Raw genomic sequence first — 23046 nt, 5'->3', positions numbered from 1 at the left:
GTGCTGCTTCCCTCGAGGATTGGTGTAGCGATGGTGCAGATGCGAGAAGCACCTAGAGTCTGCTAGGAACTACTGAAGTGGTTCTTGTACTCTATACCCATTCTCCTCCCACCCAGGGCTTGTCTTTTAGTACTGCCATGAGTTTTGCCTAATAAATTGCGCTGTAGTGTCCTTGAGTGACAACCGTAATGTCAGTGATGATGCCATGTGTTATGTTAACGATGGTATTTATGATATCATCTGCATTGTTGTGTGTGAGATGAGGAGCAGTGAAGTTGGGGTGAGTTGTGGTTTCATAACTGCCGATAACATGAAAATGCAATGATTTTTAGGTTTTGCATTGTAACCATAACATTCCTTCAAATGAGGTTTTGCTAGAAAATTCTTATGATTTTATCTTACTGATGTCGGTTTGTTATTATAAAGAAGACAACTATAACTTCAGTTAAAATTAAAGTTTTGTCATTAACTTTCAGACTTTTTTTTATGATACACATGAACAAGTGTATGGCATTTGCCTCTGCTCCTGCCCTCATCTCTCATAGAGCACGTTGTCCATGGCATGTCTTATGACTGGTTTCAATTTGTGGCCATGCATATTTGGCTTTGAACGCAGGGGGCGTATTATACAAGTGCCCCGGGGGTGCATCAGGCGTTTGAGCCAGCTTTGCACGTCCCATGTGCACTTTGGTATTTACAGCAGGTGCCGCAGACACTTGTGCAGCCTCGTTTTTAATTTAATACCGATAGTGCTAGCGCAAATAAAGCACCAGCCCTATCTTCAGAGGGGAGAAAGAAACAGCAATGTCTATGCCACCCAACCCCGCACAGCTATATTAGCACAGTAACAGCAACGTTGTTGGTGAGAACACAAGTAGAAAATTGACATGGTGTCCATCACCACAGGTGCACAATGTTATAACGTAGTGTCTTGATGATTTGACCGACGAGAGTGCAAGAGATAGATGGTATAAGGAGTATTAAGTTTGTAGATAATCCTTAGAGAAATCCCAATAGTTTAAGATAGGTTTGGGAAAGAGTTTTATAACAAGTCAACATGCAGTGACCATCGCCGGTCAAGTCAAACACCTGTGTCCCTTACAATATGTACACATGTACAAATACCATTTATTAATATTGTTTTGTAGCCTTGAAGTCTTCGGACGAAACACTTGTCGGCTGCCTATCTGTAAAGAAGAATGTACTTCTACTGAACAGCTACATGTCTGTCCAGATAATAAATCACCTTTAACACTACAATTCTAAAACAAGAAGATTATTATATGGAACGGATACTTCAATCATGGACTGTGTGTGTGTGTGTGTGTGCTCGGTTTTTCTACTGACTGTCTTTGGAGGGTGTTTTCTCATTTGCTTGGGGGGGTTCCCATGCAAATGAGGGAATCCCTTTGCCTCTTCGTCGGTGCTGTATTACAGACGCAGAAGCAGAGGCAAAGAAGCTCTCAAGAGGCGCACTGTCCGTGTGCCCTGCCCCTTGATGGCAGCCCTCTGGAGGAGTTAAAGGGGGTCCCATGGACCCCCAGACATCACCTTGCAGGTGGGTACAGTCACTCACTGCACCCGTGTGCAAGGATATCTCTATTCCCCCTTCAAAGTGCGGGCGGGTTGCCGCCGGCACTGTGAAAACACAGAGCGGCTTCAAAGCAGACTCTCTTTTTTTCACATGAATGCTCTACCCCAGGGCCGTTCATCATAATGTGGCGCATTTTCCTTCATTGCGCCGGGCACACCTTTAAAAGGTGCGCCCGGTGCAATGAGGGAAGTGCACCGCATGTATAATACGGCCCATGGGTTGGCATTTGTCCTATCCTTACACTCAGCCTTTCTCTGCCATGAATTTTTATTTTATTTTACCTAACATTGTCTATAATATTTATGGAAATGTGTTTATCAGTTTGTGATCCAGGAAGTCTTGTTCACAGGACTTGTGGCAGTTCTCAAATGAGTTCACATACTCCGCAGCGGAAATTAGAAATTTTGGATGTTTTGGGAAAGAAAAGGCTTTTTCTAATGTGAGCCCTCGTCCTCCCTCTGGATAGGATCTGCTCACCGTGCTCCCACTTGTCCCTGCAATCACCTTTTCAGAATGTGGCTCATAATGTAGGAGAGTGGTTCACATTCCGTGAAAGGATATGGAAAGAAAATAGTTTCCCTCTTCTTAGCCAATCAGATCCAAAGTTTAGTTTGTTAAGTTGTTGACAAACTGTGCATCTAAATTTAGCCTGAAACACCAAACGAATCAATGAAACTGCATTGGATCATACACTATTTTAAGGTCATATATACTGTGGGAGCTTGAATTGGTGACCTTTAATTTTCGCTTTTAACTCCACCTCAACTAATCTGCACCATACTTTCTTTAACTAAGCTTGGGTGCAGGCATGCACTTTTGGAAACTTTCATGCAGGTTTAAAACAGGGCAAAAACTTATTAGCAATCAAATGGACTAAGCATCATAACATTCACATCCGAGTCGCTGTTGTCCATTCTTTAAGAAATATGTAGTAATTTAAAGCATCCAAATTCTCTAGTTTGAGTCAACTAAAGATTGTAATGAAGGAAGGAAGTTACAAGTCACAATTTTTAAAGTCACAAGGACTCCTAGCTAAGGACAACCTATTACTTGGCTCTGAGCATAGTCGTAAGGCAATTGTTTTAAAATTGTGTTACATTCATGGAAAGAGAAGAAGCGGGCCGTTCTGTTCTGAAGGCTGAGTGGATGTAGCGCTCCAATGTGGTTTGTTAATGTGCTCTGATGGCTACTGTACCTACTATAGCCAAGAAGAAAATGTAGTCTTTTACTTATACAAAGTGAATAAAATAAAAGTGATTAACTTTGAATCCAAAAAATAATTATTATATATACCTTGCTGAGTTAGCGCTATAAAAGTGGTTGCAATTTTATAATAAAGGCTTATTAATTTAGACCATGAAATCATATATCAATATTCATGTGTCAGTCCTGCGTTTTGTACTGCTACAATGGTGACAAAGGGTTTCCAGATAAAGGTTCTCTGTTCTAGGCTGCTTGCACTTGCTATTTGCTCCTGGTTCATGGCTCTAACTTGCTGTCTGTACTACATTTTTCTCTTCAGAGCCTCCATCACAAATGATAGAGATGGAGAATGAACTGGCTGTTCCATCACCCTCTTGCAAAGCGGCAGGTCTTGGCGCAGATGAGTTGCTTTCTGCCATTGAGCTCTTCCTTTCTGAGTCTTTGGTCAGTCAAGTTGGTGCTTCGTACCATTTCAACATCTTACTTCCTGGGGGAGAACAAAGGACATACTTCCTTGACCTGACATCAGGTAAAAAGAATAATCATAGTTATCCGACCCCTCCTGTACTCCCTCTCCGCATCTTTCTCACCTTCAGCCAAAAGCCCTCTCTTTGCATCTTTCTCACCTTCAGCCCAAAGTCCCTGTCCGTCCTCTCTCTCTCTTTGGTGTGTTCCAGGACCGATGTGTTCTTCAGTAAGCAGCATGTGTCCACATCACCTCTCTCTGCCTATCTCTTCTTTCTTTTTGTGCCTTGTTCTTTCTGTATGTCTCTATACTTTGATTCCTAATTCAAAAAGGCTGGGTTTGGATGTGTATAAATAATGTACACTGTAGCTCTTCCTCCTGTTGTTTCTGTTCTCTGCTGTAATCTTTTGTGCTCTCTGTTCTTATGTAATCCTTATTATATTCTATGTAAAGTGCAATAATGCCACTATAAAATGAAGAAATAGTAAAATATCACTGCATGCAGCACATTGTACATCCATGAGAACTTAGCACTTTCTTGCAGTGACTCAGGTCTCTGAAAAAATTGACAAATTAAGATTTTGAAAAAATTGTACTCTGGAATATCGAGCACAAGAATATTTTGGCACATTAATATTGTGAACGAAATATCTAGGGACAAAATATTGAAAGGTAATTGCTCATAGAGAAGTAAAGATTACTCTTTCTGACTCCACATCTATATACCTTGGCGATATACATATATTGTCAAGGTACATAGACGTGGATTCAGGTATAGAAGATCTATACATACGAACCTTATGATATTTTGACAGTGTCCCGCAATTTTGTATAGTCAATATTCAGGATCCACCCTTGAAAATTACATAGCAATGTGTGACAGCTATGATTACTGTATAGGATATTAACCATATTAGTCTCCTTTTATAAACGGATGGTGATATACATCATTGGTTTGTGACATGAGATCGAAAATAGACGTCTCCATATGAACCATGTGACATCAAACCCTACCCTATGATGTTATTATTCAAAGTGAGATGGAGGTTTAACAGTGGGTGGGTATGGGTGTGTGTCTATATGTGTTTGTATATATAAATATATAAATTCATATTTATATTTATATCAGTCGCATAAGATGTATAGTGGACATGATGTTTACAGATTTATCCAAGAGCGTTGGACCATATTCTTATAGAATCATGATCAATCTTTGAGTGAGATATTTCATTATCATTCACTTGATATTCTTCAGTCTTCACAGATTATAAAACATACACTTGACATAACCGATATTGACATTGTTTGAAGATGTAATCGGATTTGTGTATATATACTAGGGGCTCATTACGATGTTGGTCAGTATTGCCTCTGACCGACACCGTCGCTGTCTCAGGACTGAGCAACCTCCAGTCGGCGGTCCCGACACCAAAAATATGATGCGGCCGCACATGGTGTGGTCGCATACGGCCATTTCTCTATGGGAGCTTGTGATACTGCCGTAGCACAAGCTTCCATAGATAAATGGTGGATTCTGTTAATCCCTGCACCGCATGGCAGGCACCTCTAGGTGCCTGCCACGTGGTCTAGGGATTAGCAAGAGGGCACCATAGGTGCCACCTTGACCCCCAACTGGAGGTCTTAGTGAGAAAGGGGCCCTGCTAGAGGCCCCCAAAGTTGCTTTCCGAAATACTTTCCATGACGGAAAGCCCGGCATGAAAAGCCTGTCAGAAACCAACATCGTAATCCCGACGGCTGAAACACCATCCTATTGGGATTACGTGCCGGTTTCGACTGGCGGACGGGCTACATGAGCCAGTTGGAATCCAGCTGGAATGACCAGCCGATTTCACTTTCAAATGCCTAGATTGTAATTAGGCGGTCGGAGGTGAAACTGTAGATGTTGGTTGAAAAGCCTCCGATCAACATAGAAATAGGCCCCAAAGTTCTACTCTAATTGATTAGATTTCTATTGTGTAGAATTATTGGAAACCCTCTCTAAGCACTCTTCTGCTATGTAAACTTCCAGGCTCAGTGAAATATGAGAACTTTAATCTTGCTCAGTAGAGACTGTAAAGTAGTCCTGCGTTATGATTCTAGTTGAACCCAGTCTTGAAGTTCACCCGCTGTAAAATATTTTAAACTGCCCTGTTGGCACAGATGATTGTCCAATGATCTAGGTAGTATGATGAGCTAGCTAGCCTGCCAGCTGACATAAGGTTAAAAATATTTTGGCGTCATCTTCACTTTATACATTTGAATAAGGCAAATATATGTAAATAAAACCCCTCTTTCTTCTATAAGCAGTTGAAGGATTCTTCTGGCCCCTTTATGTGATCAGATCCATATGCAAGACCCAAAAATTACTTGATTACCTGATTGCCCCCTCCTCTTGTCCGTTTCCTGTAGCTCTCAACCCACATGCCTTTGGTCAGTGACACACGCCCTAATGGGCTCCCACAACCACCCATCCACCCTCCTCTCTTCTTCACTGACCATTCCCCTTTGTGCTACAGGTTGTGGTTGCATTTCTAAGGCTCTGACACCGAACAGTCAGGCAGTTTCACAGCAGAGAAATAAATACTGCATGACGTAGGACATGCATTAAAGCAATGTTACTTTGAAAAAAAAGATCTCATGCAAGAATTGATGTTTATTCTATCCTTCAAACAAGTACAAAGATTAGTAGCCTAGCAATAGACTTTTTTGCAATGTACAGTGTTCTTTATCACAAGACCACAAATATGTTCAGAAATTAAAGTAATGTCACTTTTGGGTGAAAATTAATTTCAGGAGTGTCCCTAATGTGAATTTTGATATGAATAAGACCACATCTCACCCTCTAAGCTGTTACAAAATGTTCATGAGTTTCCTCAACCTTTTCTGTTCCTTCACTTGCTAATACCTTAGCTGTTTGCATACCTCACCCCTTCGCTCTCCATCTCATCACATTCAAATATCCTTTCCTATTCTATATTTGGCTTGTTTCCTTCAATACTCCCACAGAAAACTCTACTTTGACCTTGCTACTCTTCTTAATCCCTCCCTATAGATCCAGTTTTGTCAGTCAAGTTTCCGTTCTCCCCTCACTGCAAAGTGCCAGCAGTAATTCTGTGCTTTGGATACTGTATGTCTGTTCATCATTTTTTTCTTGATACTATGCTGGTCTTTAAACCCTCTTCGGCCTGATCCGTGCTATGTGAAACTTAAAAAAGAAAGATGTAAAACCTGACGCAATTACGTTTAACATGATTTCCTTATTTCTATACAATTAGTGGTACAATAGCACTCTCCTTTGAAAAGTATTAGGTAAGACATTATGAGGTGGAGAGACGGCATTGAAATCGGATGATATTACTAGAGTTATGTCATGTTAGAAAGTGTAGTGAGGAGCATATCTGAAAACAATGTTTTGTCATTGACAATACTCCCAACCACCAATGTTTGGATACAAAAATCGTGCCATCCCAAATGATATAGAAGTCTGCTTTGATCTAAAACTATCAATTTATAAAGCTAAAGCAAGAAAGGGGTAATGATCCAGCTAAGGGAATGTGACAATGTGAAGAATTCATACAGTTATCAAACAAGGTTTCAGAGAAAAGATTGTATCTCTTTGTGTTTCTAACTCTTGGTATGTATATAATCCCAAATATACTTTTTTATCCTGGATGCACAGTTTAGAAAATACAAATTCCATACCTTGAAATTTACCATTTTTTAAATAAATCTTTTGACCTCCTCAACCAAAATCTGCAGTTTTAACTTTGTTTTTCTAAATCATTTCAAAATTGGGATATATGAGGACTTTCTCCACAGTATCCTTAGAGGCGCCCTCCCCTGCAGCAAATGAGCCGTTGCATTGAGGAGATGGACATTCGTACATGGGCTAGGACTGTCCGGACCTCTAGCAGTCCATACAACTTTCACCATTATATATTGACTCTGGCAGTACAAGGCAGATGCCTTTCATTTCTCAAAGCCTGATCAAGAGTGCAGGGTGAGCCAGAACATGGCTGAAAGGTTCTGTCATACTTCTTCTTCACAAAACTTTATTCGATCTTTTAAAAAGATCGTAAAAGCACAAATTCATCCAAAATATAAAAAAACAACTTGTATAACCATGTGTACAAAAAGGCTTAAAGCAAATTCATAAAATTAGCCATACACGTAATAGAGATAATATCATAAAACCATTAAAAAACAATTAAAATCCTAATGGTCTGTTGGTAGCTCTTAGGCCCATGTTACGTAAGTGAGCCCAGTTGTATCCTAATTGCTGCTATTTAAGACAACAGCCCCCGAGTTTTCCTTTTTCTCATTCAGGCCCACAAAAATTAAGCTAGAGAAAAACGCACAAACGGATCCGGGAGAGCCTTTAGGAAATACCGAGCCACCCTACATTGTGTACATTTATGGGGCCTTAAAATTGGAAGAATAAATGCTTTTCTTTCATTAAAATAGTACTTGCAGAATAGTATTAGATGTAGGTCTGACTGAGAAGACTGAGAGTTTATATTTCCTCTCTGTTTACCCTAACATCAGTGGGATAAGGTTCAGTCGAAAACGCAATGGAATAAATCTATGCTGTGTATTTGTAATACAAGAGCGGTACAAAAAACCTTCCCCTGATCTTGGTGGAATAAAGTCGTATGCAAGCGATGTTTTTTGGAGGTGATTTTTTCCCTTCCGGGCATAATTAGCTCTCTGCATAAATAATTAAATTATTTTCTGCTTCGAGACCCTTCTACAGGAGTGGGATCCTGAAATAATTCGCCCTGCCCCAATGCAGTCAATTCTGCCTCTACATATGTAAGCCTACCAATCCTCTTATAGTAATCCAATTTCCGACAGTCCTTAATGATGCGTTGCGTTAAATCAATAGGGGACCTACACCAGATTGAAAGCCATAACAGGATTAGAGCCAGTCTTATAAAATCAATCAAATAGGGTAGCCCCAATTCTAAATGTAAAATGTAGTTTGAAAATGAGTGTGTTAATGATACTCGATTTTTGAAAAAGCTATCTTCTAGTTTCTGAAATTGCTCTACGTTTGCCATGCCCCATAGGTTGTTCAGCCTTAGTTTTTGCGCGGTAGATGTTTTTAATCATGTCCAGAGGGCTGGTACCTAGCTTCTTAGCAAATCTTTTAATAGCTTGGAGACTCCTTTCCATACCTTGGGCACTTGTTGCCACCAAGTTAGACCAAGAAAGTTTTTTTATCAAAAAGTATGCAAAGGAATCTACCACCTCGATTTTCTTTGAGGCTAGATTGAAATAGGGGTGTTTCTCTCCTCTACCCGCTCCCCCTATGATTATAAAAGATGTAGATTAATTTACTTTTAAGTCTAATGAGGCCATACATGATGTGTACGATGTTATAAGGGATTGTAAAGCTACCCCAGTTCTAGCCAATAATTCTGCGTCATCAGCGTACGCCAATATCGGAAGAGGAGTGTGATCAAATGTAGGCACATGCAAAAGTGAGGTGGTCAGGGAGGCCTCCACCCCGTTTGTATAGATGGAAAAGAGAAACGGGACGAGGACACATCCCTGCCTTACTACCTTCTCGATCTTGAAAAAACTTGTGAATTCTCCATTCATGCCATACCCTACACAGGCAGTGGCGTTGGCGTATAGCTGGCGAATAAAGCAGATTATCAGGGGATCAGTCCTCATCCCCTCCATCATGGGCCACAGCTTCTGGTGGGAGACTGAGTCAAAAGCCATGAAGGCCATGTAAATCTTTTCGCCTTTTGCCTTGGTGTTTTTATCTATGCATAATGAGAGATTTAGGCATTGATCCACCGTCCCCATTCCCCTCCGGAAACCATATTGTACCTGCATGAAAATGCTATGTTCTTCGGCCCAAACCTCCAGTCTAGCTAATACAAGCCGTCCCATAAGCTTGGCGGTGGTGTCCAGAAGGGAAATGGGGTGGTTCTTTGGGGACCCCCGTCTCCATTTTTGTATATAGGCACTACTACACTCTGTTTCCAGGATGATGGAGGACCCTCTACCACAATGGTATTAAAGACATTTGTTGGTAGGGGAACCCACATATCTTAGTTCTCCTGGAAAAGGTCAATTGGCACCCCATCAGGGCCCGGAGCCTTTCAAAGGGCGCAGGCCTCCAGCCCACTTCTAACCTCAGATAATGAGAAGCTTAGCCTGCCATGGGGTACGGGGTCTGGCTCGGGGGTAGAAACAGTAGGGAGGTGCTGGAACCAAAGATATTTTCAAAATGTCCCACCCATGCTTACTCGTCTACGTGTGGATTTAGGAATGGGTCTTTGGAATCTTTAAAATAAGGGGCATTTACAACTTTCCAAAAATCCCTACTACTACCCGAGATAGCTGCTTGTTCAAGATCTTCCCAGACCTGCTCCCTAAGATCCTTCTCTCTTCTTCTTCTCGCTTTTTTATAGTCATTACGTAATACTCTTATCATGACGGGATCTCTACGGTGGATTTTTAAAGCATTGACGAGGGCTCTTCTAGCTGAAGAGCATAATGAATCAAACCAACGGGTCGTACGGATAGTGTTTGGTGACTTCGAGCGAGTAAGAGACTCTTTTAATTTCATCAAGAGGGCTCTAAACTGGGTGACTAAGAATGAAGGAGAAGAGCCCTTCTCCAGACAATATGTGATTTCTTCCCTGGCTTGGGCTAGTATTTCGGGGACCAAGTTCAGTTTCTGTGCCTGTGTCCACTTTAATTGATAGCCGTTTTTTAGGTCTCGCCTGACCCAGCGCTTGCGCTGGTCTGGCGAAACTTAAAGTAAGGGCTTCAAAAAATGCTACCGCCGTCCACAGCTTGCAGTGCATGTGCGCGGGAGCGCGATTGAGCAGAGGCGCCATATGGCGTGATTACTGCTGCGTGCGCACCACTCGCGCACATGCACTGCAAGCTGTGGCCGGCGGTAGCATTTTTCCCCCGCCACGGCAGTCATTTCTCGAAGCGGGCGTTTGCTTTTTTTTCTTCTGTTTATTACTTCTATGTAGTAATGGCGGCACCCGTGCTTTAGCTTAAACATCTTAGGCAAAAGTCGGGTGCTGCGATTGCTTCAAAAGTAAAGACAATTATTTACTTTTGAAGCAATTTCGGCACCCAACTTTAGCTTAAGATGTTTAAGCTAAAGCACAGGTGCCGCCATTACTACAGACCAGTAATAAACAAACAAGAATTGGCATAGCCAATAGGTCTCGCTTTTGGGACCTTATAAGTATTTAGTTATGCAACTTTTGCATGGCTAAACACTTATAAGGTCCCAAAGGCGAGACCTGTTGGCTATGTCAATGCTTGTCCTGGTTAGGGTTATGTTATCCATTACCTGTTGATGTTCTTTCCCCTTACACAGGATGCTTAAGTGGATAAAAAAGGTTGCATGATCCCTATGATAAGAGAATAGGTTAGCTATGTGGGCCACTTTCCCTGTTAACGTGGCAGAAGCTAGGATGAAGTCAATCGTAGACTCTTGATTTCCTCTCCTGAATGTTTTCCATATCTCACCTGCTTTTATATCATTAATTGTTCCCAGATTCCACTTATGTAGTAGTCTATTTAAATCGTCGCCATATTCATTATGCATGAAATGTAGAAGAAGGTTACCATGGGGGTCATCTAAGCTACACACCATAGCCTTGCTATACTTACAAAGATGCGTATTGAAATCCCCCACCCAAATGATGTCAACGGGGCTCCTATTATTGTTTGCAATGGTTTTTTCCAACTCATTAGCTTGTTCTTCTGCCACTGACTTCATATTTCTCCCAAATTCATTGTTGTAGTAGTTAATCACGAGCCAGATCTCTTCTTTCATATAGTTGAGTTGGAGGAGCTAGAAATGGCTATTTAAAGAGCCAACCTGCCTTACTTGTAAGGGTATAGCGTTAGAGGTTAAGGTTATTAATACCCCCTTCACTCTATGTGACAAGGAAGGTACTGCGGGCATGTGAAAAGTACAGAAACCTATGAAAAAAAACTGGGTCCTTAGCCAACGTCTCCTGGAAGCATATAATCTCCAGTGATTGCCAGAATTTAGGCCAATGGGGATTTCCTATCTTGAAGGCTATTCCTGCCACATTCCAGGATGCTAAACTAGTCCTGTTTTTGTCTGCGACATTCAGTGGTGATCTAATCGAGGGAGTATCCTGCAAATCCGGCACCAGAGTGACTGCTGTAGAAGCCCTCCCTACAGATACTGGGATTGGTGAGATCTCCTGCAAACTAGGCACTGGGGTAACTGATTTAATTGCCCTCCCTACTAATGAGGGGGCTGATGGCGATAGTCAGTCGCAAGATTCTAGATCTGAAAGGGCTGTGAATCTATTATGCAACCTTATTAGAATCCTCCATAAATCTCGGGAAGGGTTGTTCAGGCATTCTCCTGACCCTATGACCCATACCTAACATTTGAACCTGCTTATAAAAATGCTCCAGTGGTAAAGGATCAATCTGCGAGCTCCTAGGAGAAAATCTATGAAGATTGTCTTGGAGAAAGTTACCCGTGGAGGTATTATTGAAATTTATCACCACGCAGTCACCAGTTATGGCTTTGCTAGAGCTGCCCACCCACCCCACTCTCCTGACCATGATAATTTTGTTGGCCAGTTGGTGGCTCCTCAATCCTGAGTTCTTAAGGTTATTTGATAGCCAGTGGAGACGTGTATCCATTAATTGTGTCGTGGATTTGTTCTGATTTTCCCGGAGCGCAGGAACATTCGTCAAAACCAGTACCAGGGGGGGAGGCTGCTGGTGGAAGATGAAGGACTTGTTGCGAATAATTATCTGCAGCTACAGCACAGTTTTCTCGTGTTTCTACTGGCTGGGCAACCACTCTTATTTCCTTCTGGGCTGTTGGAACCTGCTGAAATACATCCCTTATACTCATTCCTTGGGGATTCAGAACCTTCAGAGATGCATTAGAATTTGCACGGCCAGTTGGAAGCTATCCTAAGACCCTGGTAATAGAGGTAGATGGAGTTATCATGGTCGGTAGAATGGACAGTCTCTGATCCTCATTTGAGTGGGCTGAAGTTTCATTTATGGGTGCATTTACAGGAGGATGTCTTGGGGGATCTGCTCGGGATAAGGCCAAATAATTCTGCGTCTCTAGACCGGCTAGTCTCTGTTCAATTTGTGTCAGTTTGGTTACAATGGGCTCCAATATAATAATTATCCTTTTACTCACTTCTACCTATAATAACTCATCCAGAACTGGTGTGTCAGTAGAATAATTACAGTTGATGGCGGCGCTGGCATTATAGAATTCGGTGTAACCGCCGTGGTTTACAGGCCTTTAGGTTTGGGAACACAAGTTATTTTAGATTGTTTTGGCTTTGGAACCCCCACACCCCACCCTGCGGCGCTTTGCTGGGGGGTTGCGCATAGGTTCCTTTGGAGATGTATTGGAGGGAGAGGGTTCCAGCTCCCTCCTCGTTGTAAACTTAGGGACTAAAGTGGCCGGGGAGTGTCCACATTGACCTGGTGGACAATTGCATGATATAAGCAATGGTGGTGACTGAGTGTGAGGAGAAGCCGCGTTTACACTTCCTATAGGCGACCCCAAAGGGAAAAGAAGGGGTTCCTTTGATAAGCGCCTTTCAGTTAGTTCAATTTCATGAGAAAGGACACTAGACAAAAACGCATCCAACGTATCTACCGTCCTTCCACCCATTTTTTCAGCAAGTCCCGCTCGTTTTACCATATTTGCAGGTCTGGAGAAAAAACTGAAAGTGACAATACCTTGACTCAGGCGCACACGTTAGAGGGGGGGCCCAGCCCAGCCTCCTCAAGGCGTGGACAGGCCCTTGTTCTGTCATACAAAGTAGGTGTTTGTTGCAGAATTTGAATTGAGCCTCAAAGGGGGCACAGTCGTATCAGAGATTGTCATATCTTAATGACATCTGCCAAAATGGTCTACCTTTGCCTGGGCTGTTAATGCATACATAATGACTGTTTCAAGATCTCCCATGTAAAGCAGAGGGCGCTAATGTACTTGTCTTGAAGAGAGCCAAGCCTACATTGATGGTTTCACACATTCTTCATATTAAATGATGTCTTATGCATGTTCACTTCAGTCTGTTATACAAGAATGTCCTTGGGGTGTCTCTACTTGAGGTTCTCATGTGAATCTTCCTCATGTGTCTGCTCTCTATAATAATTGATGTTTCCTTTACAGGCTCTTTAATACAAATCTGTTCCGTGTGTTAATTTTAGGGATTGGTGATTTATTTGTTTCATAGTGTTTGTGCATGTGAATCACAGCATGAATCCAGAAATGTCACCAGAATTGCATCCATTAACAAAAGGCAAAAAAAAAAAGTTGAACTGCAGGCTGAATTTTAGAATTGACCCCCAGACTATTACACAATTACAAGGTCACAGACCATTTGAGCAGTCCAAGTGGTTCAGGCATTTCAGACTTTGAAGATTAGAAATCTTTGAAGACTATACATTGCCTGTTTCTCTAGTTTACTTAAGGAGCAGAATTAGGCTGTGTTTCTGTACAATTTTGTTAAGCATATCAACTGAAGAAATTGTGGGATTATGTTCAGTTTTCATTTGACACATTGTTTGCCAAACCCTAGTTCTGTTGTCTTACAGTGTGTTAAGTTTATATACTTATGGAAGCTCATGCTTGCAGAGTTTCGTGGCATTAAGTAAAACACAACAGTTAAAATACAGATACTTATAAAGAGAAATGCACCTGGCTGGTCAAAACATTCAATAAGGCATCCGTGGTTAAAAAGCCAGCTTTTGAAAAATCTATAAATATTCCTGAGACCAGATTTATCTTGTAGAGCAATGGGTTAGAGTTCAGTAGTTGAGAACTGCGGCAATAGGGATAGACTGGTCACTGATTTGACTTTGAGAATCACCAGGAGACATAGGTTTGAAGTGCATAGTATAAGGTTAGAGTTGTACCATGTAATTTGGCGGCGAGAAACTCTTTAGTGTGCAGGTGTAGCTCTTTATGTATGATTGACAGATGTTTGAGGCACTCTGCTTTGCTTGGGTAACCAGTGCAAAGATAAAATCACTGGGAACTATGTTTACTTCCTGAAAGCTCCTTGATCAATCGGGTGGCAGCTTTTTGTACTGATTGGATGTGTTTCAGGTTTTCTTAGGCAGAATTATAGATTGAAGTGGTGTGAATCATAGTATTGATGGCTGGGATGTATAAGTAGTTGTCAATGAAAATAAAGTTTTTTCTAAAATTTCTAAGTTGTGACAAGTAGATGTTGGGAAGCTTAGCCACCCAAGTCTCAGGAGACAGATTGTTATTAATATAAATATAAACCAATATAATTGCCCAAGTTCCTGTGTGCTTTGGTCAGCCTCGACGGTGAACATTTTCTAAAGATCAGACAATGTTGCTGCAGTGTGAGACATTGATTTAGATTAGTTTAAAACATATGTGTGTGTATAGTGCTTGATACCCATGATGAGGTGTTGAAGCAATGATGAGTAACACCTTTATTTTCTTTTAATTGAGCTCCAAAAACTTGATGGCTGGAATGTTTAACTGAGCACCAATGAAAAGAAAGATTTTTTTCAAAACTCTAAGGTGTGAAAAAGAGATGTTGGGGACCTTGGCCACTTGAATAACTGGAGACAGATTGTTATCAATATAAATATGAATTTTGAAAAATGGCCACGTTCCTCTCTGTTTAGTTTGGCTGCAGTGGTAGATCCATATCTAAATGCAATGTTACTTTAGAATGAGACATAGGCTTGAAAATACATATATATAGCCCTTGATACCCATTATGAGGTGCTGAAGCAGTGTTGAGTAGAAGCTCGACTTTTGTTGAATTGAGCTCTAAAACAATTGAAGGACATCCACAACCATGTAATGGCTAAGCATTCCAGGCCTAATTTGTGTTGAGGGTACATTGCTGATGAAATAGCCCAACACTTGGCTAGGTGTCAACCTCATACATATAAACCTTGCCTGGCCAGATGTTCAAGTACAGATTAAATATAAAAGGGAAATGTCCCCGGTGATATACCACACCTGAATTCCTGGAATTCTGAAGAAGATGAAGAAGAATTAGAGACCTAGGGCCTCATGTAGGTGGGCTTGCATTTACCACTTCATAAATACCGAATCGTACCGATTCGGTATTTATGAAGTGGTAAATGCAATGTAGGTAATGAGTCGGTAAATATTACCGATTCGGAAAAATTCGGTAATTACCGAATCGGTATTTACCGATTCGGTAATGAGGCATACCTTCCCATTGATGGGAAGGTATGCCTCATTACCGAATCGGTAAATACCGATTCGGTAATGGGGGAGCACATGCAAGGGTGGCAGGGTGTCACATTGACACCCTGTTGCACCCCTGATTCGGCCATGTGTGCACAAGTGGCACACATACATGCCCTAAGGGCATGTATGTCTGCCACATTGCACACTTCTAAGCGCTATTAAATGCTTATACACATCCATTCTTTATTTACCACCAACTATTAGTTGGTGGTAAATACCGACTCCAAACAACACCCACACACTCCCCCTACATCGCATTTCTGTATTCGGAATTTACCGAATCGGTAAAATTACCGATTCGGTAATTTTACCGATTCGGTAAATTACCGAATACAGAAATGAGCCCCCTACATGTCACAAGCCTAAATACCGGTCGGTAACGGTATAATTACCGAAAATCGGCCGTTACCGACCGGTATTCGGCTACGTACATGAGGCCCCTAGATCCTAATGTAAGTTAGGGAGGATTTCAGCCAGTCCAGAACAATGCATGCAAACTTTTCTTCGGGCCTGGTTTTAGTCAAGATATAATGATGAATGTTTTAGAGGGCAAAAAATAGGTCTATAAGTGCTGCGGCGAGAATTAAACCCCATTTGAAATAATTCAAGCGGCTTGGACTGCTGTAGTTAGCTGATGGGCAGTCTTTGCTTTAATCAATGAACACAGATAAAGTCTAATCTTCAGAATCTGTGAACTTTGTATCTCCGCTCCAGATTCTGTAATGTGAAACTGTCTCGTATGTTTACACTATAGACTTAGAAGAGAATAGGTGTTCATCATATAGGTCAGGGCAGAAGTGCATATCCCCAATAGTCTGTACCTTCACGCCAAATATATATATATTTATCTATCTTGACAGTCACCACTGCCCGCACCTTGTGTCCCGGGTGCACGTCTCCAGTGGTAGTGAGCCGCTACACATAAAACCACAAAGGCAGACAGTTCATCAGCCAAGAATGAGTGAACTCGCGGGAGAATTATAGCGAAAGCGAAATACGCAAGCCTCTAAGCACTGACAGATGTGTTTCGACACGATGCTGAGCCTACAATTTTGTTTCTTCCCCCTTTTTGGTTGCTTTTCCCACTGTATTAATGCTTTATCATTTTTAATAAATTCATTGGATATTCCATTTGGAAATTTGACATAGAATTCATCATATATCTATGTATTATGGTTAATGGTATCTCGGTATAAGGGACCCTTGTTCCTTCAAAATACTCATACCCATAGTCCCTTAATATTCCTTGGGTTTCCCTTCTATCTAAAAAACACAAACTATTGGCTGGCAAATAAAGCCAGAAAATTTGAGTGTTACAGACATGCAATGAAGTTTTGAAGTAATGGAGAAACGTAAGGCATGCAAGAATGTAAATGAGAACACTCTAAATGGGTGAATGCGAAACAAAATTGACCAATGTTGAAAGTGTAGGCACAAGCATCTGATTACATTACGTTAGATGGCAGTATTTTAAAGAGGGCATGCAAGCTAATACAACTGGAGTTTTTAAGAAGCATTTTGGCCCATTTGACTAAGGAAGGGTATATGGGAAGCTGAGCCAGAAAGAAGAGAAATAAGAAATCTTAATGGCAGCCGAAAGTGGACCAAGATTTATCATGAATTGTCAAGGATTGTATTGCTTGAGCCAGCAGTGATGACCCGTCGAGTGTAATTTGTGTGTCCTTTACCAGCAATTTAGTTCATAGCGATCTGGAATTAATTAACCATTCATACATTAGGTTCCTCAGAGATTCTGGGACAGGATTAGAGATGTGTCTAAGTGCATGATGTTTTTATGAGGACATATTCCAGAGAAGTTACTATCAGGTAATATTCAATTCAGAAGAGCAATTTAACCATATTTAGAGGCACTCTGTATTTGATATTCCAAGACAATGTTATACGATTGAAGCATAGTGGAAAAGTTTAGCTCACAAACAGAATGATGAAAAAAGGCATTGAAATGTCACTTTATAAATGGCAATAATCTATCTAGGAAATGTTGTGAGAGTGCTACCAGATGGCTGCTCCTGTCCCTTCTTCTAAGAGCATGTGACCCAAACATATACCTTATTTCTGATAGAGACTTCGAGCAACAAATTCCTCACCTTTTGAAGATTTCCCAGGCATCAGACTGGATCTGGAAACTTTTGACAAGTGCCTTGGTGTATTGTCAGTTGGCACTGTGCGGCTGCGCACTGACGCTGTTCCACTTCGGAAATAATGTGAGGAGCCTATATTGGCACCACCCCTGTGTGCTGAAGTCAGTTCCTTTCTTTTTACGCCGCTAGATGCAGATCCGGAGCTCTCTTGGTCTCTCTCTGAGAGATTCATCTTTAAATTTTCTCCAATGTGCAAAAGATGTCACACTCCCAAAATAACCAGTTTTAAACCCTGTAGGGACTGTCACAAACAAATATCTACAACAGATCTCTATTAGGTATGCTTGTGGTATCCAGGGTCGAATCAGGACTCCAAGGCCTGGAGCGACTGTGCACCGATAAACCTGAAGGCCATCAGGGACTGCACGCTGAAGCTTTACATCAGCAAGCATAAAATGACTCCTTGCCAGGACTGCACTAAGTGGCAGTCCACATCCAAAGTTCAATTTTGGTCCCTTTCCCTTTGTCAATGAAGCCGTTCTAATGGTCGGTCTACATCATGGTCAAAATAGTCAGGTAAGTCAAAGAGAAGCTAAATATATCTAAGCAGGATTCCTCTTCCTCGCACCATTCTCATTTGCCTGAACAGGCATGGTGACACCACCTCACCTCTTGATCTTGCTCCCGGAGTCGGCCGAATTAGGAGCCAATCCCGCAGCTGGCTGTACCTATCACTCACTGCAGGGTCACCCCCGAACGTTTTTCCTTTTACCCTTCACTTTTGCTGACTTTGTTTTGTTAGCCCCAGAACTCCATGGACTTTACCACTGCTAACCAGACCTAAAGTGATTGTACTTTCTCCTGTAAATATAATAAAAGTGGCTTACACCTGATTGCCATATTTAATTTACTTTTAAGTCCCTTGTAGAGTGGTATACCATATACCCAGGGCCAGTAAAGTAAAAACTGCTGGTGGGCCTGCAGCACATATTTTGCCACCCACCTAAGTGGCCCCTTAACACATGTCCCAGGCTGCCATTGCAGCCTGAATGCAGTTTCAAACTGCCAATTCGACTTGGTTATATAACTCCCTTGCCGAGCCTTAAACTCCCACTTTATTGCATACGTCAACTCTGATGTAGGCCCTAGGTAGCCCATATGGCACATGTACTTTTACGTTTTACATACCTTGGTAGTGATTAACACCACAATGTGTTTTTCACTACAATGAGGCCTACCACTCCCATAAGAAATCACTGGGGTGGCTTTTTACATTTAACAAGTGATAACTTTTGATTTAGTACAGATAAACATTTCATGTTTGGTATCTATAAAATTGTAATAAAAATCCGCTTTAATGGTAAAGTCCGATTTTAAATTGCAATTTTGAAAACACCACTTTTAGAAAGTTTACATTTTCTTGCTCTTTACCATTTGCTGCCTGGAGCATGTCCTAGGTCACATGACAGGGTGCAATTGGCAGTTAGACATTGTGAATTCTTACCATCCCAAACAGTCGCGCAATAGAGGGATTAGGAGTGCCTGAACAGGCCATCTGCTGGCAGGATGAGGGAGGGGCAGAGCTGGCCACCGCCTCACCGGCAACTGAATAGGCTGTGCTCTGCCATCACGTATAGGACTTGTCACCACTGGATTATTCCTGCATCCAGCTTGGAGCCAGGACAGGGGACTTCTCCTACTTCAAAGAATGCACCAGGTATAACAATGGGCCCTCAGAGACACTCTTGAATTCATCTTCTGGTTCTGCAGAAGTACTCTCAGAGGACTGCCTGTTGCTGTGGCCTGCTGTGTATTCCACAAGACTGCTTTGCTTCACATGGAAGGACTGCTTTTCTGCCTGGAGCCTGCCTTGAACCCTCAGAGGCCTCTCTTGCTGCTTGATTCCTGCCTCTTCACCTGAGCCCAGGACTACCAGAGTGAGTCCAAGGGCTAGTTTGCTGGCCTCTTGTTCAGAGTCACATGAAGATAATAGGCTCCCACCATCTCGAACCCCCACCTGTACCCAGCAGCAGTGAGGTCTTATCCTCCAAGTGGTGCCCCTTCAATCCTTCATTCTTGGTCGTGGTGCTAAAGGGACTTAGAAATGTTTTAGATATAAACTCCTCTGAGAACTGAGAGAAGTTTGCTTCCCACGGTGCAACACCGGAGCTCCCACTACATTCTTCTCTGCTGCAGCAAATCCTGGTCCGCTGGCCTACGCCAAAGGAGTATTCAGCATCCTGGAACTCTCGTCAGCTACAGCCTCCTACCTCGTTCCACTGGACATTTTTGACTTCGAAAAAGTGACTAAGCCCAAACATAGAATTCTTCTCTGTGGCGTTGTTCAGCAGCTCCCCAAGGACAACGCTCCCTCTTTGAACATCGCCTGGAGCCTTGCCCCACTGAACTTTACCTTCTCAGAAAAGTTTTCTTGAAAATTCTTCGAAGGTAAGCGTTGACTCGGGCTACTCGATGTTCACGGCTGGTTCTTTGATTTTTTTACACTCTAAATTTCTACTAAAACCTTTATACATTTAGAACTCTAGTTCTACTGATTAGATTTTTGTCATTTTAGTGTCAACAATGTACTCTGTTATTCTGAATTGGTGTGGGATTTTTCTTGTGTTGTGTTTTCACTGTATTGCTGTTTGTATGCTTTATAAATCCTTTACACATTGCCTCTAAGTTAAGCCTGACTGATTTTAGTGCCAAACTACCCAGGGTTAAGCATAGGTTAATTTAGTGACTTTTTGTGGTTCACCCTGACAGGGATTGTGGCTGTTGCTTGACTAGGGTTAACGCCCCAGTCAACCAACACCCCAATTTCTCACACCGAGTTTCCAGGCCCAACAACCACGCCACATTATATCAAAGAGTTCAGCCCTGCTATGCTCCAGCTCTTCAGATCCCTACTGATTCCCTAAATCGTGCGCCTTCAGGCCACATGGAACCAAGAGGCCCTCCATCTGGCATACCTTTGATGCCAGATGGACCCTCTTAGTCGGTCTTGCCTCCAGCTCCCCTTCCGAACCCACTTCTGACACAACGGCCTATGCCTGGACTTTGACCCTGATGTTGACTCCAGAGGAGGAGGTCCAGATCGGTCTCACCGATGCCAAATTGATGCCTGTGTGACCTTGATGGAAGTTATGCCCGATACCACCTCAGGCATCACATTCACCACTTGAATTACCCCTCCACAAAGAAGACAACACACATTGGATTCCCTTTTTAGGTCTCGAGCCTAGCGTTGCAGTGCGTAGCACTACTCGCGCAGCGCGAGACATTTAGTAGGTAAAAATGGGGTTTTAGAAGTTGACCTAGGAATGGCACACGCACGAGCGTGTGCTTTTCCTTTAGGGGCACGCTATTGTGTGTTTTTTACCAAGAGAGCACGCTCCGCCCATGGCCTATTGGTGTCTATTACGCGCACCGGCCGTCATGTGGTTTCAATTATCGTGCCCAGGACACCTGCGCGATAATTGAAACCACATGTCTCCCTGTGGCGCGCGTGCGCAGCACTCGCACAGCACTCGCGGGCTTCTTCTGTTTTTCGATCTATTTCCCAGGGAAGCAACTAAATGAAAGAAAGAAAGAGAGGTGGGCTGCTCGCACGCACCACTCAATAGTAAGGAATGAAGGTTGTTTTGGGCCATGGGGCTGTGACATTCAGGTCAGAGAACAAATCATTTGCAAATTTGCTCACGGTGTGGACAGGGGAAGGGCTTCCCACAAGGTAAAATGTTTTCCCTGTGAAGGAAAAGTGTGTTTGCACTGGAAGAGTATTCCACTATGCTTAAATCTGCGCTCCGCATATGTCCATGCTTGGGGAATTGGAGGCCAGCAGGGCTCCTTCAAACCTTTGTGTGGCACAACTTTATAGTTGTCATGGTTTCGGGCACCCTCACATGTTTCACAGCTAGCCATATACTTCCAGTGCTGAAGTTCACGTGTCTGCCGAATACCCTACCTTCTAAGAAGCTCTCGCGATCTAAAATGGGTATTTTTCATATGTAGTGAATTATTCTGTAGCGCTAACTTCGGTCGGAATGGTAATCATTGCTTGGCGCTACATCTCAGAAGTTTCCAACTATCACGTTCTTTTCCCCTTTACTGCTTCCGCCCTGAAACCAAACCTGTCAGGGGCTAACCCTATTTTAAACCAACGTTGTTCCTATTTTTAACGTTTAAACTGTAGAAAGGCATATGTTATTGTCTTTTAATATATGTATTTATGTGGGGACGTAAGGCTAGATTCACAGCGGTGGCCTTGGAGACCAGCACAAACGAGGCAGACCTGTGTTTAAATATATTTGCAATGACAGTGGAGCTCTCCAGGGAAGGTCTGAACCGGAGACAGCATCTCAGCCAGCCCCAGAGAAGCGAGGATGAGGCGGACAGCTGCCCGAGCCCCCAGCCCCCAGCCATGTGCTCGGCTCCCCGCTTCGTTTCCACTGGAAAGGGGCTGCTACAACCCCCCTCCCTGCCCTGCTCACATGTCTCTTCCTCATCCCAGTAGAGGGTTTGTGGGGGAGGGAGAGCCGTGCGCCTTAGTCCGAACCCCTGCGCTATGGTTTTTTTTAATCATGTGTGCACGCGTTTCGACGGTGAACTAGTTGTTTAGTAATCTCATAATCCTGACAGAATTGAACAGTGTAAATCTTGGGAACACGCTTCCCACCTGAGAAGGCCTAAAACATTGTGATTTAGACGGCACAAGCATGTATGCAGCACTTCCCAGGTGGAATTCGACTGAGGTATATGTCTAACTATTCAACCATTCAGCCTTCCGACTCGGCACACCTACCTTTTCATCTATTCGCATGCTTATCCATGTATGCATCAACCTATTCATCCGTCCTTCTATACACCCTGCGGTTAATACATCAATATGCCTTCCATCCATTCCACCACCTATATTTCTCCATCTGTTTTGCCACCAATTTATCAATATATTAATCCATCCATTCACTTGTCCTACAAATGATTTGTGAATACATCTATCAGATAGTCATCCATTCCACCCAATGTTTAATCGCTCTACCGGTCTGTCAACCTATACACCCTTCTACAAATCATTCACTCACTCACCTTACTCACCTATTTATCCCTTAATGCATCATTCATTCACCAGCATCTACCTATTCATATGTCCATCTGCCCATCCGCTGTACCTTGAGATCAGTGTGGAAATCCACCCTTCCACCTGGCTGCCTGTCCAAGTGTCCATCCAAGCATCTTTCACCTATTCACCCTCTATCTAATATCAAATCTTCAGCAACCATGCCACGCGCCTCACTCTGCCTTGCCGTGCAACAAGTCTCCCTGATGAGTACCCTACCTTTCCTGGTCCAGCAAGCGTTAACTCAATTAGGTGGCTTTATGGGAGAGATTTTCGTTA

General features: G+C 42.6%; 1 protein-coding gene across 2 annotated transcripts in view; it reads left to right on the top strand.

The window, feature by feature from the left end:
* STOML1 (stomatin like 1) overlaps positions 1–23046 on the top strand; it is an 80282-nt gene that overhangs the window by 32927 nt on the left and 24309 nt on the right. For both annotated transcript variants that reach the window (XM_085643897.1, XM_085643898.1), the window contains one exon: positions 3117–3326. In XM_085643897.1, coding sequence (XP_085500023.1) covers positions 3117–3326 — 210 coding nt within the window. The remainder of the gene's footprint in view (positions 1–3116; positions 3327–23046) is intronic.

The sequence above is a fragment of the Triturus cristatus genome, chromosome 3_1 (genome assembly GCF_964204655.1).
Source record: "Triturus cristatus chromosome 3_1, aTriCri1.1, whole genome shotgun sequence".
In the NCBI taxonomy this organism is placed as follows: Eukaryota; Metazoa; Chordata; class Amphibia; order Caudata; family Salamandridae; genus Triturus; species Triturus cristatus.
This window is presented reverse-complemented; position numbering and strand designations above follow the sequence as displayed.